The sequence below is a fragment of the Fundulus heteroclitus genome, chromosome 24, assembly GCF_011125445.2.
Source record: "Fundulus heteroclitus isolate FHET01 chromosome 24, MU-UCD_Fhet_4.1, whole genome shotgun sequence".
NCBI classification, from domain to species: domain Eukaryota; kingdom Metazoa; phylum Chordata; class Actinopteri; order Cyprinodontiformes; family Fundulidae; genus Fundulus; species Fundulus heteroclitus.
In genome coordinates this window covers 25,746,811-25,761,561 of record NC_046384.1, presented here as the reverse complement: position 1 = coordinate 25,761,561, position 14,751 = coordinate 25,746,811, and the positions used below count along the sequence as shown (strand labels likewise).

The window sequence follows — 14,751 nt, the reverse complement described above, 5'->3', positions numbered from 1 at the left end:
TGGTGGAGGATTTGGTCCAGCAGCTTTCTGGGGGCTCTGTCTTCTGAAGCGTTTAACATCTCTCTCGTGTATGGAAAGAGTTGTCACTGAGGTGGAGGTGATCTGTTGGGTGGTGTTGTGAGGGTTGTTTGCGGTACTGTCCCTTTGTCGAAACGACAGTAGAAGTTGTTCAGGTTGTTTGCTAACTGTCGGTCTTTCATGGAGTGGGGGGCTTTAGGCTTGTAATGGCGTACCGCGCACGTGACGTCACCGACTCAAGAGCAACGGCCCTTTTGCCGCTTAGGTAGGACATACAGGTAGAGAATGCCCGTAGCAACCAGCTATTACACGCACAACAGAAACAGCGATATGACCGACTTTGCAGCCGTTAAACTTTCCCAAGACGATGTTCCAGGCGCACGGATTACTGGTCGAACTGTCGAAGAACACACCAACCTTCAGCTCAAACGATGGCTTGAGTGTCGAGGGCTTAAAGAGACCGTAAAACGGGCCGAGTTGATCGAACGGTAAGCTTTGGTTTTTTTTCCTGCGCGGCGGTCATGGCGTCGTCGGCCGTTTTTTTGTTTGTAATCACCGTCCAGGGATCGGTATATGTTTAATGTTTGTCTTATTTGAAATGTTTTTGAGTAGGCTATCCTGGTAGCAGGGTATCATGTTAGCGCCTGCTACCATGATAGCCTATATGCTATCATGGTAGCAGGCGCTTCATTATTAACATGTCGGCCACCAAAATACTCTTACCTGACTACTTGATGTCGCTGGAATTGGGTCAGGATGTTCTTCGGTTGGGCCCTTACTCCAACAAAATGCTTGCTACATATGTAGGTGAATTTGGTAACTTTTTCCGGGTTGAACTGTTGTGTAGGGCGACCGCACTGGTGAACCCAGCGCACACATTTCTCCTTGGCAGTCTTGAAGAAAACATCCTCCTGGACGGTAGTCACCGTCCAGGAATCGGTATAAATTTTCCGGCCCGCCGAACAATTTAGTCCGGTCCGGTGGCCAAATGCATTATCATTATCAAACGGCTGTATCTCCTCGCTGCAACGACCGATCTGCACCAGATATGTTGTGAGTAATGGGGGAGCTCTGCCGAACGCGTTTGTGGGAATCGCCCGGTGGACGGGCGAGGAAAATGTGTGACAGCATCTGCGGTGGCGGGCGGCCGGCGGTGCGTGAACCCCGCCCGCCGGCCGGCACCGCAGCGGTGGCCAATAGGCCGGAGTGCGCTTGCCTGCGAGGGCCGATCGACGCCGCTTGCGGCTTTAACATCCTTCATATGCGGCCTGTCAGCGTACCTCGAGTCGCTGTTGCACGTTCCATAACAACAATGTTTAAAAACCATGGTTAGGAGACGTCTTAGACTTGGAAAAAGCAGTCGTTTTACCGAGTAAAACCAAGGGTAACTACAGCGAAAGAGTTATTAGTGCAATGGAATGTTACTGCTTCATGTCATACCTCACACGTCACGGCAAGTTCCTACAATGAACTTGGATCAATAGTGACTCGACTCGGATGAGTAGTGGACTCGACTCGGACTCGACTCGGATTTTTTTTTAATGACTTGGACTTGACTCGGACTTGAACACTGGTGACTCGAACCTGGACTCGGACTCGAGGCATAGTGACTTGACTACAACACTGATTCGTACGCTGATGACCGTACTCTACCTGTATGTCCTACCTAAGCGGCAAAAGGGGCGTTGCTCTTGAGACCTGGCTTCAATCCTGTTCACCTTGACCACTTTAGACCCATCTTAAATCTTCCATTACTAGAACCTTCAGTCATCTCCCAACTCAACCACACCTCTCAGCTGTTTGAAACTTTTCAATCTGTATTCCGCACCCACCACAGCACAGAAACTGCCCTGCTCAAAGTCACCAATGACCTCCGCCTTGCTGCTGAGTCTGATTCCATGTCCATCCTTCTTCTCCTCTCTGTCACTTTCACTACAATAAACCACACCACCCTTCTTATCCGTCCATCGGCATGTCCGGTCCAGCACACCTTTGGTTCACCTCTTACTTCTCCAACCGTTACGATTGTGTTTCCTTTAACAATGTTATGTACTGTTGTGCAATTATACACTGTTTAAAGTTATTTAATGTTATTAAATAACTCCCTGTCTGTTAAGTATTGTCTGGTGATAATCAGCTGCTAAGCTGAAATCTAGACAATGGTTGAAAAGGATGAATTCGAGCACTAGTGATCTTTTAACAGCAAACCCTGCACACACACAGAATAAAGGAGTGACAACTTCTTTTCAAGTTCAAGAATTTAATAACAGAAATAAAATGAACATCCAGAGAGCCTCACTATGTAATGCTGTTTTAACACAATCTGAATTAACACAATATTTCGATTAACAAATCCTCTCTACTAGGCTAGTGAAACTTAACTAAACTACTAAGCAAAATGAAGATAAAGAGAAGCTAAGCTAAGGAACTATTTACATGCAAAAACAAGCAAAAGACAAACAAAAGTGGTTGATCATAATCAGAATAATTCAGTGAATCCTTGTTCACTCCAGATCTGATTCCAAAAAGCATGGAATGGAGTTAAAAAAACATTTGGTATGTGTTTCAATCCATTCACAATGTGAATCCTGAGTTAAACAAAACATTATTTGATGAAATAATATTTTGTTTAAGTTAAAGAATCAAAGCTCAACTTAATGAAGGTGGAATTGGGGTAAATTAGCTTGACTAATTCAGAATAACATTGGACATGTGTTTCAACCCATTCACAATGCAAAGCCCCAGTTAACCAGAACATTATTTTGATTAAATAATATTCTAAAGACTGAATTGCTCAGTAAAATCGTTTAAACCTTATGGCCGATCTTATTAATGCGATTCTCCCTCCGAGCGCCTGGGGTAGCTGTAGCGATCGGTTGCTAAATAGGTTAAAGTCTAAAGTTATCAAAATTGCCTTTAAAACCAACGTTAATATTCAATATTAATGCGGGAATAAGGCTCATAGCTCTATCGGCCGACGGCGGAGCAGAACAATTAAGCTTTATGCTCTAAAACAAGCTCCTTGTGAATGTCCGGAAACGGATGTTAACAGGAGCCAATAGCATTTTGGCTAGCGGATTTTAGGCATTAACTTTAAAGACTTTAGCTTTATTTTTAGTCATAGTGAGTGGGCTGGATAACGTAAACATTAATGTCCCATCAATGTATGAAACCCTTGTGGAGATAACCTTTGTTATAACCATAAAAACACACTCGACAATGACATGGTACAGAATGCTAGCAATGAGCTATCATGTTAGCCCCTTTGTTCAAAAACACCGTGTGCAAACGGCTTACAAACATTTCCCAAATTAGCCATTAAAACTTTCCCGTTTGGGTCCCTCTGCCAAACCTGTCTTTTGCCTCATGTGAGTCGGTCCACTTTGGTCATCCCAGGAAAGCAGTAAAAGAGGAACCGTTGCTCGTTCAGCAGCGGCTAATGGCTTAACAGCAGCAACATGTGGTCGGAATCGGAGGCCTGATGTTCTGCAGACAGTCTCCGACCCGGTTGCAGTCACGATTGAGCAGGTTTTTCGTCAGCATACAAAGTGGTTCCTTCTGCCGGCTTTTCCACTCCGTCTGGGGTTCGCTTCCCTGTAAAGGCTGAGAAGAGATGCAACAAAGCTGTTTTTGGCAGGCAGGATCATTCCCCCTGCTACTGATGATGAGGTTAAGACAGCAGACTTAACTCTGATTTGCCCGGACATGTCCCCGGACAACGAGAGTTTTCTCCCAGATGCTGGCTTGTGTATCGGTCAGGCCCGTGCAGGGCCCATGGTCCGAAGTAGCTCTTTCCTGGTCTGCTCCAGGGAGAGGTGGTCTGAGCAGCTTGGAGTGAGGAGAAGAGGTGTCTGAAGAGTGTGGGAGCTGCAGAAGAGAGTGGTCAGAAGCACTCTGACCCTTTTTATCTGTGGGGTGTTTACAGAAGTACCCTGCTGAAAGAGAGGCCGTCCTTTATGCCTGTGAGGGTCCCATGTTTGAAGCAGGAGTGGAATTCCTTTGTCACCTCTTCCATATTACTGTTCAGAATTCAATCTGACATCACTATTCATCATGGCATTATTATAGCACAACAGTACCATACCTCTCTTGTCACTCATGGTGTTGGGCCCATTATTTATATGTTACCCCTTGGACAGATAGTTTGTCATCATGGACTCCATTTTCAGTGTTATGCTGATGACACTCAACTTTACATATCCACAAAATCAACCACCCTAGTCATTCTCTCCACTATCACTTTCTGTATCTCAGACATTAAAACCTGGATGGACAATAATTTTCTAAACCTCAACAGCAACAAAACAGAACTCCTCATCAACGATCCAAAATCACTCCTCCCTTCTGTTTGAAACTTCAGCCTCACTATTGATGGTCACAATCGTAACCTCGGCGTCATCCTGGACTCTTCCGTGTCATCTCAAACACATATCACCAAAACGTCTTTCTTCCACCTCTGCAACATCGCCTGCCGCCATTCGTCCCTCTCCCACTCTGCAGCTTAAATCCTCATACATGTCTTCATCACCTCCAGATTGGACTACTGCAATAACCTCCTATATGGTCTTCCCTTCAGTCATCTCCACAAATTACAATACATACAGAATTCTGCTGCCTGCCTACTTACCCGTACCCGGTCCAGAGATCACATCTCCCTTGTCCTCCAACAGCATCATCCGCTCCAAACACCGAACCTTAGGCGACAGAGCCTTCGCTGCTGCTGCCCCCACCCTTTGGAACTCACTGCCCCAAACCATCAGCAACTCAGATTCAATACAGTACTTCACATCACAACTCAAAACCTACTTATTTAAACTTGCTTTTCCGTAGTATGATTTTTTTTTACATTTCTGTGTTTTAAAAAAATTGTTTTGTAAAGTGTCTGAGTGTCCAAAAAAGCACTATTAAGTTTGATGTAAGTTCTAACTTCTAAAAAGGGGAGGTTAATGGCGGGCATACCCCGTACAATATTTGCAATCGTTGTACACAGATACAGCCCCAACTGTACGACAAAACCACAGGGTTTAAAAGTTCACAGCTCACGATATCTGTTCTTACACCGTACAGCTCGATGCTCTGATGTGATCTGACTGCTCACACTGTACGTCCAAAAACCACACATCAGACCATAGAGAGATAGCGCTTGTCGGACTTTCCGGAAGCCAAACATAAACAGAAGAAGAAAAAGATGGAAATGTAAATGCTCACTGTTAAATATGAGGCTCACTAGAACAAAACGTGTTGCCTTGGCAATTTTACGAGTTGCTCCTCTGTAGTTTGACTCCATGTCACATGTACTGCTGCCATGCTTCTCTCCACTCCTATGTTTCCGTCTGAGAGGAACAAAAATTCCCTTGTTTGCACATGTGCAGTGCACGAGATTGGCGGAAATTCTGCTTCAACAGCAGAATTCTCTCACGAGGGCCGACTGTATTTCAAACATGTTTGATTTTCATCTGACCGCACGATAATGCATGATGCACGATGAAGCTGAAATTCTTGCACGACTGTTGAATTGGCCCAAAAACGGCATAAAATGGTACAGTGTATGCCCAACTTAGGTATAGTAACCTGAATCTACTTTTTTCCTTAATTTTTCAGGTGTTTAATTCAAAAACCGCAGAGCTTCTCAGCCATCATCAAGTGGAAATCAAACAGAGCTTCCCCAAGGAAGGGTAAGGACTTTGTCTCACCTGCTGTCTGATGTGGATTTATTTAACAAATGTGTCCTTGTGATCTTTTAATTGTTTTACTCTTTTCCGTCATGTTCAGATGGGTGGAGGAAGATCCCAAAGAAATTCTGCAGTCGGTGTATGAATGCATGGAACGCACGTGTGAAAAACTCATGCAGCTAAATATTGACATTTCCAACATTAAAGGTACAGCACTTATACTGACTCAGCGATGATTGTCAGCTTTGAAAATATTCAGTCACATTTACAGTTATGTTACAAAGTACAGTATGAATGTATTTTTTTAACAAAAGAAAACACTAACTATGCCCTCGCTGCTTTCATAGTGGTGAATGCTAGGTGCTGCTGATCAATTGGATCATTGGTCATCAATGTTATCACCTGTGCAAAAGCAAGGGTTCTGGAAGTTTGCATTAAATAAATTTTAATATTGAAGATAATATTAAATAAAAAATTACGGCTTGTTATGTTTTTGGTACTTTTCAATCAAGAGAAACAGGCAAATATGTAAATATTTTTTCAAGTTCAGTTCAAGAATCTTTATTATCCCCGTAGGGGCAGTTGTTTGCACAGCCTGTAATAAAACACAAAAGACAGAGTTGTAACAAAAAAACCTACACACCAAAATCATCCAATATTATTTTGAAAACCTATTCTAATTTTGTTATTTACTGTATTTTTCGGACCATAAGGCGCATGGGATTATAAGGCGCACAGTGAATTAATGTGTCTTTGTGCATCTTTGTCCACATATAAGGCGCACTGGATTATAAGGCGCATAAAATATTCTTCCCAAGTGTGTAATATCACTCTGTCCTCTCGACAGAGACTTATAGCTCGCTCTCTCAGGAGGCCAAAATAAAAGTAACTTTTATATTGAATTAACTTACTAGGTTTATTGTTGCTAGGGCTGCCTAAAGTAGGCATGCCCAAACGTCATAAGAGCCAACAATGTCATGTCAAGTTTTGTTATGGCGAATTGTTTATAACTGCTACACAGTAAGGACTCAGTCATTGTTTCTAAAAAACTGTAAAAGACCGACTGATTTTAGTGATGTGGTTGGTGTAAAATATTGAATAAAATGTTATTCTGCATGACTGGCTTTATTTTCACTTTTATATTTAACTTTATGATGCAAATTTCCAAGTGGATCGCTGATATTTTCTCCAGGTGCATTCTGGGTAAAACTCATCATCACCAACCGCTTTATTAAAGGTCCCGGTCATTTGCCCTGGCCCCGCTCTGACTTATTCCGCTAGTTACTGTGAGAGTAAAAAAATTGTCGGTAAACTTCCTATCCCCTGTTCTGCTCTGTGACCAATGAGCTAACAGCATATTCGCGCTCGAGCATAAAGAATATTTTGAACCCATTACGAAAATGGCAACTAGTACGAAAAAGAGGAAAGTTGACAATGAGGGCCGCCGTTTCAAGGACAAGTGGAAATCTGAGTACTTTTTTGCTGAGATTCGAAACAACTGTCTGCCTAATTTGCCAGGAGACTGTGGCTGTTTTCAAAGAATTTAATATCAAGAGGCACTACCACACGAAACACGTTAACTACGACAAGTTAACCGCGAACGAACGCACCGAAAAACTGAAGCAACTGGAAGCTGCTTTGACAGCACAGCAGAGTTTTTTCACAAGAGCCCATGAATCAAAAGAAAATTCTACAAAGGCGAGTTACGAGTTGGCCCAATATCACACATTTCCCATCACTGCAGGAAATTATGACAAGTTTTCCAGAGAACAATTTTTGTGTGCAAATGAGGAGGTTTGCAGAAAACATTTAATTTCTGAATGAGGAGTTTCAGCAGCGTTTCAGGGATTTTGCAGTTATTGAAAAGGAGATCACACTTTTTTCCTCACCGTTTTCCGTGGATCCTAATGACGCTGCAGACCACCTGCAACTGGAGTTCATTGAGCTTTGTTCCAAGAGATTCGGACATTTGCGAAGAAAATATTGAGCTTGTTTGGCTCGACATACTTGTGCGAGAAGACGTTTTCAGTTATGAACATTAACAAGAACCGTGTGAGGACAAGACTATGTGACTCTCACCTGTGTGACATCTTGCGCATTAAAACCACTGCTTTTGATCCACACCTGGCCTGTTTACTGCAGTCAAAACACCAATATCACCCTTCTCATTAATGCAGGTAATTTGTTTTATTCTGCGAAGAATATACTAAAGTCTCTGTGAATTGCTTTTTTGTGATGATCAGACCACAGTTTTGTCACATTTCTATCGGATTTGACTGCAATTGACTACAATTGACAACAGATTCTCATTTGCAATATTGTCCTATCTGCAGACAGCAAAGTGATGAAATTACATATTTACATGTTTATTTACAATGGTAATGGTTCGAGGAATGTCCGGCCAAATGGTCGGCCCCCATACTTATTCATGTGACCAAATCTGGGCCTCTGTGCAAAAAGTTTGGGCACCCCTGGCCTAAAGGCTCCCACATACTCTGGTGTACTGTGTGCATACTGTGCCAAATTCCTACAATTACCACACTTTCAGTGGGACAAAGCAGCGGAACGAATGGTAAAATGTGTGATTAGCTAGTCAAGCATCTAGAGCCGTTTCTTTTCCAGCAGGCTTCCACTGCACCCCTGTACATCCAACACATGGATTTTACAACTCGGGGAGAGAACACTAGACTTGGTTTACATCAATATAAAATACGCATTCAGAGCAGCCCCCAGCCCCCACCTCGGCTCTTGAGACCACCTATCTGTAATGCTAATTCCTGCATACAGGCCCCTGCTGATCAGAGCAAAACCCACCGTGAAGCAGGTGAGTGTGTGTACTCAGGGGGCCATGGGGGCACTCCAGGACTGTTTTGAGTGCTCTGACTGGGACATGTTCAAAGCTGCAGCAACATATGGCAAGAAGATCAACATGAATGACAATGCCATGACTGTGTCAGCCTACATCAACAAATGCACTGTGGACGTCAGTACCACTAAAAACATCATCACCCGGGCCAACCAAGGCCCCAGGCCCCGAAAACATACCTGGGCTGGTGTTCAGGGAATGTGCAGGTCAGCTGGCTGGTGTCCTCACAGACATTTTTAACACCTCGCTGAGCCAAGCCACGGTGCCAGCAGGCTTGAAGTCTGCCTCCATCATTCCGGTGCCAAAGAAACCTCAAGTCACCTCATTAAATGACTACCGGCCTGTTCCACTGACTCCCATCATGATGAAGTGCTTTGAAAGGCTGGTAAAAAAAAAACAAAAAAAAAAAACACATCGTCTCCAGACTCCCCCAAACATTCGACCTGTTCCAGTTTGCTTAATGGTGGAACCGCTCCACTGAGGACGCCTTCTCCTCCGCTCTTCAGCTGAGCCTGGCACACCTGGAGGAGACCATCCATGTGCGGATGCTGTTCCTGGACTTCATGTCAGTGTTCAACACCATCATCCCACAGCATGTGGTAGGAAAACTGGAACATCTGGGCTTCAGCACACCCCTTTGCAACTGGCTGCTAGACTTCCTCACCAACAGACTTCAGTCAGTCCTGGTCGGACAGAACACCTCTGATGTCATGACCCTCAGCACAGGCTCCCCTCAGGGCTGCGTCCTGAGCCCCATGCTGTTCTTGAAGTTTGCAGACGACACAACGGTGGTGGGCCTGATCAGAGACGACAACGACTGGGACTACAGAGAGGAGGTGGAGCAGCTGGTGGGCTGGTGCAGAGACAATAGCCTGATCCTGAACGTAGAGAAGATGAAGGAGATCATCGTCGACTTCAGGAAGAACCCGCCTTGCCACACTCCACTGCTCATCAACAGCTCAGCTGTGGAGGTGGTCAGCAGCATAAAAATTTTGGGGGTGCACATCACAGACAACCTCACCTGGTCTGTGAACACCACATCACTGGTCAAGAGGGCACAGAAGCGCTTGTACTTCCTGCGGTGGATGAGGAGAGCCCACCTGCCCCCACCCATCCTCAAGACCTTCTACAGAAGCACCATAGAGAGCATTCTGTCCAGCTGTCTCTCTGTGTGGTGTGGAGGCTGCAGCGCCTCTGACTGGAAGAACGTGAGGAGAGTGCTGAGGACAGCAGAGAGTATCATTGGGCTCCTCTACCCTCCATTAACGACATTTCATCTCAGAGCTGCGTGTCCCGAGCCCATAACATCATCAGTGACCCCTCACATCCCCACCATGGACTGTTCTCCCTGCAGCCCTCTGGGTAGAGGCTTTGCAACGTCCACTGCAGGTCCACCAGGTTCTATAACAGCTTTTTCCCCATTGCCATCAGACTGTTGATCTGTTGAACTCTAAACTGGACTCTGTATCATACATGCACAGAACTGAACTTTATGTAATCCATTTAAATTTAAGTACACAACTGCATTTTAGCACCATTATTATTTTGCACTGCCAACATTGAACTTTTCAAATGAATGCCTTTTTTTGCACCATTTTCTTTGCGCTATAAACATGGTTGAACATTCTTCTGTATACTTTTTAAAAAAAAACTGTTTTTCTCCTGCACTGTTACATTCTTATCACTGCGACAAATTATATTGTAATGTTATCTTATTTCAACTGCAATCTCATTACATTGTCGTAAGCTGTAAGCAACAAAATTTCGTTTTGTATGCATGTGCATACAAAATGACAATAAAGTTTGTCTAAGTCTCATCAATAACCCCATGTTGTGTCAGCTCCTGTATCATCACTGTGGCGTTCCCATGCCATGTCAAGTCTCGCATGCTACTTTTGCTTTTTGTTAAGCACAACATGCTTCCTATCTTTTGAGGACTTAGTTTGAGCCGCGTTCTCTGTGTCTTCATTTGTAGAATCTACTACAAAAAATCTGTATTTGAAAATACTGCCTCCGACATTTAAAAAAATTTCATATAAACAACATCTGAGGTGCGTAATAGTATTCCCTCAAATTTGGAAGGGCCAGACCCACTTGTTCCCTATTAATTTGGAGTGTTTTAAATTTTGTCCTTGGCCTGTTCCCGGCCCAAATAAATCTTGAGATCAACCTGTCCCAGGCATGAAACTGTGCGCTAGATATTCTAATAGGAAATGACATGAAAAGATATAAAAATCGAGGGAGCAGATTTATCCTCACTATTTCCAATCTAGTTGTGAAATCCAGCAGTAACCTTGCCCAGGCTGTCAAGTTTTTTTGTATGGTTTCAGTAACATTACCAAAGTTCAAACTAAATAGCTCATCCAAATATTGGCAAATCGATACTCCTAGGTATTTTAGCTTTTTGCCATTCCACTCAAGTCCATAGGTCTTTCTTATAGATTTACTAGGGGAATAATTAATTGTCAGAACCTGTGTTTTTGTGATGTTTAGACTATAGCCTGACAGTTGACCAAACTCAATTAGCGCTGACATAACTTTGGGGAGCGTTGTATTTGGGTTTTTGAGGTATGTGATTACATCATCTGCAAAAAGGCCAATTTTGTGTTCTATATTTGCAAAACTGACACCCTTTATCCCATCATCCTCTCTAATGGCCTGTGCCAAGGGTTCAATGAATATTGCAAAAAGTGATGGACTTAGACTACATCCCTAGCGGGTTCCTCTGTGTAATTGGAAGCTGTTTGTAAGGTGCCCATTGATTTTTAACCTGGCCTGTGGTTCGTCATAAAGTGACCGCAAACAACAAATAAACTGATAAAGCTCAGACGTTCTAGTACCTTATACAAAAAAGTCCAGTTGACCCATTCAAAAGCTTTTTCTGCATCAAGGCTAACTAATTCGACGCTGAGACCCTGCTTTTTGGCTTGATCTGAAATACGTATTGTTCGTCTTATGCTGTCATGAGTTTGTCGGCCTTTGATGAATCCCGTCTGGGCTTCGTGTATTAGATCTAACAAGTAATACTCCATTCTCTGAGAAATTATTGATGTAAAAATTGTATAATTGACATTAAGAATTGAGATTGTGCGATATGATTTGCAGTGTTCAACATTTTTTCCTTCTTTAGGGAGGATTTAAGCCTCTCTCCAAGATGGTGGGATCTCAGCTCTGCTCAATGTCCAGTTCAAAAACTCAAGTAGGACAGGGGAAAGCTCCTTCCTGAACATCTTAGACTTAGACTTAGACTTTCTTTATTGTCATTTTGTATACACAGAGTGCATACAGAACGAAATTTCGTTTTCACACAGCTCAGAAATATTGCAGTAACTCTACAGGATACCTTGCAGTGAATTACAGTACAGGATAAAGTGCAGTGATCAATCGCAGTCACTTACAGGATAAATTTCAGTTTACTTCCGGATAAACTGAAGTTTATCCGGAAGTACCATTCATGTACCATTCATTTAGTACCATTAGTACCATTCATTTAGAAACCCATCACTACCTGGGCACTTATTACTTTGCAAATGTCCAATAACTGTATCTACTTCTCTCTGGGTAATGGGGGCAGATAAAGCTTCATTTTGGATTAGTCCAAGCAAAGGCAGGTCCAAGGCTGCCAAATAATCTTCAATATTATTTATGTTAACTGGTTCTGGGGAAGAGTATAATGTTTTAAAGTAATTTTCAAAGGTCTTATGTATTTTATCCATGTCATAGGTTAAGTTACCAGTTGAGGATTCTCTAATTTTAGTAATCGAATGCTTCAACTGGTGTTTACGAAGTTGTCTATCTAAGATTCATGTAGCTTTTGGGCCTGATTCATAAAATGTTTGTTTGGAGAATCATAATTTTTCCTCAAGTTCCTCTAGCATCATATCATTTATATTGTTTTCAGTTTTTGTTTTTTGTTCTGAAATTTCTCCATTGTTAGTCATTTGCTGTTTTAATTCTAATTCCTTTAATGTTTTTTCTAATTCATCGTATTTTAACCTTTTTTTATTTTTTTAAGATGAGCAGTTTTAGAAATTTGTCTCCCTCTCATTACTGCCTTGACCATGTCTCAAACTAAGGTGGGATTTACTTGCCCATTATTATTGTCTTTTACACATTCCGTTATTTCTTTTCTAATCTCCTTTGTTGTAGTTTCATTATTAAGGATACCTATATTTAAGCGCCATAATGTTGTTTTAGGCCTATTAGACAAACCGTTGGACAAATAGATAATGTTGTGGTCTGAAATATCAGATGTTCCAATCTATAGTGTTCATCAGAAACAGGTCGATCCTGGAGTGGACTTTGTGTACAGAAGAGTAATGAGTAAATTCTCTTTCTTTATTATGGAAACCCCTCCAAACATCAAACAAGCCTATCTCCCTGATCAAGATATTTAGGTCTTTTGACCTACCAGTTTTTTGTTTCTTATAGCTTGTTGTGTAGTGCATAATTAGGTATTGTGTTCCAATCTCCAGCGCAAACAAGAACTCCTTCACTAAATGAGATAATGGTGTCAAAGAACATTTTCAAGTCCTTTCACTCTCTGGCGGTACATATATATTAACAATCGTGACCACAGCATCATCAATTCTCCCCTTTATAATGACAAATCTGCCCTATTTCTATCCCTTTTGAGATATCAATTCAAAATGCAGTGAGTCAGAAATTAGGGTGACTACCCCCCTCTTTCTATTATTTCTACAAGAGCTATAAAACGTGTTTAAGTAACCAAATGACTTAAACTTATCATGTTCTTGTTTAGATATATGTGTCTCTTGTAAAAGAGCGATTTGTATCCCATCTTTTTTCAATTAATTAAGACCCTTTTTCTTTTTACTGGACTACTCAGTGCGTTTACATTTAAGGAAGTGATTTTTAAATTATATGACATTAATATACAAAGAAAATTACTTTGACTGATGTGGTCCATGAGTCCAGAACACGAACAGTAATAAAGCAAAACAAAGTCCAACTAACTTCCAAGATGAGAAGAAGCTCCCTCTTCTCACTCTTGACCCCGTTGGCAAGTCGAGGGTTAAACCTCTCAAACTGAGAGGGCCCGAAAAGGACAGTAGAAGCGCCTTTTGGAAAAAACACGTCCATCCTATTAGTCCAACGTAGAAAATAAAACCGTGTCCTCTCCCACAGAATAGTAAATCAGAGTCCAGTAAAAAAAAAAGAAAGAAAAAATAAATTGCGTTATGTCATGTTGTTGTGCCTATTTTCACTCGGACATGCTCCGCTGGAAATTCTGCAGCTTGTTCTTCGCTCTCAGTGCCACCGTGGCACTGAGAGGAGCTGTTGATCGCTGGCTGCCTGCCCAGTAGCTCCAGAAAACTCAACTCCGCTCTGGAACCGCTGTCGGCTGTCGCCGGTTACTCCACCAAGATTCCGCGTTTCTTCAGCTCTTTGTGGGCTTCCTGAGCGCTGGAATATGTGTGGGTTCCTAAATCGCAGTGGATCCTTATGTTGGTAAATGGTGTTTGGAAGCGTATGCCTTTTAAATTGAGAGCTTTCTTGATAGTGATATATTCTCTGCGCTTCTTCACTATCTCAGGTGCATAATCATGGTTGAAGTGTATATGTGAAAAGCCCACATGGATCTTGCCTTTTTTCCACACTTAATATCTTTTCTTTTGTGGAAAATTCCAGAAAGTTGACAATAATAGCCCTCGGTGGTGAGTCGGGTGGGGGTTTACTTGCCAGAGTGCGATGTGCGCGTTGTATTTTCAAGTCAAGGTGCTCCGGTATTTGTAGCTAGCTTCTCAAAAGCGTCTCAATATACTGTGTGGTTGAGTTCCCCTCCTGACCTTCTGGCACTCCAAAGACACGTACGTTGTTTCTTCTGGAACGGGATTCTAAATCAAGCACTTTGAGCTGTGTTTTCCTCTGTTGTTCGATGCAGGAGCACAACACCTCAGTTGCCTCTTTTGCCCAGTTCTCCACTTGATGAACACGGGCCTCCACCTCGTCGACCCGCTCTGCCAGGCCCTGTACTTCAGTGGCAATACTGTCCAGCTTACTGTTGATCTCATGTCCCAAATGGTCAATGATTTGTTGTAGCTTTGCATTATCCCCCTTCAAGACAGTTTTCAAATCGTCTATGGCCTTAAGTATTCCTACCGAGTCCATGTTTGTTCCGGTGCTCTCAGCTCCCAAACTAGCCATGTTGTCGTTAGCTTGATTCAGACGTGC

At 42.6% G+C, this 14,751-nt stretch overlaps 1 protein-coding gene across 7 annotated transcripts in view; it reads left to right on the top strand.

The window, feature by feature from the left end:
- gk (glycerol kinase) overlaps nt 1–14,751 on the top strand; it is a 118,524-nt gene that overhangs the window by 12,919 nt on the left and 90,854 nt on the right. For all 7 annotated transcript variants that reach the window (XM_036128088.1, XM_036128085.1, XM_036128084.1 and 4 more), the window contains exons 2-3: nt 5,620–5,693; nt 5,791–5,897. In XM_036128088.1, coding sequence (XP_035983981.1) covers nt 5,620–5,693; nt 5,791–5,897 — 181 coding nt within the window. The remainder of the gene's footprint in view (nt 1–5,619; nt 5,694–5,790; nt 5,898–14,751) is intronic.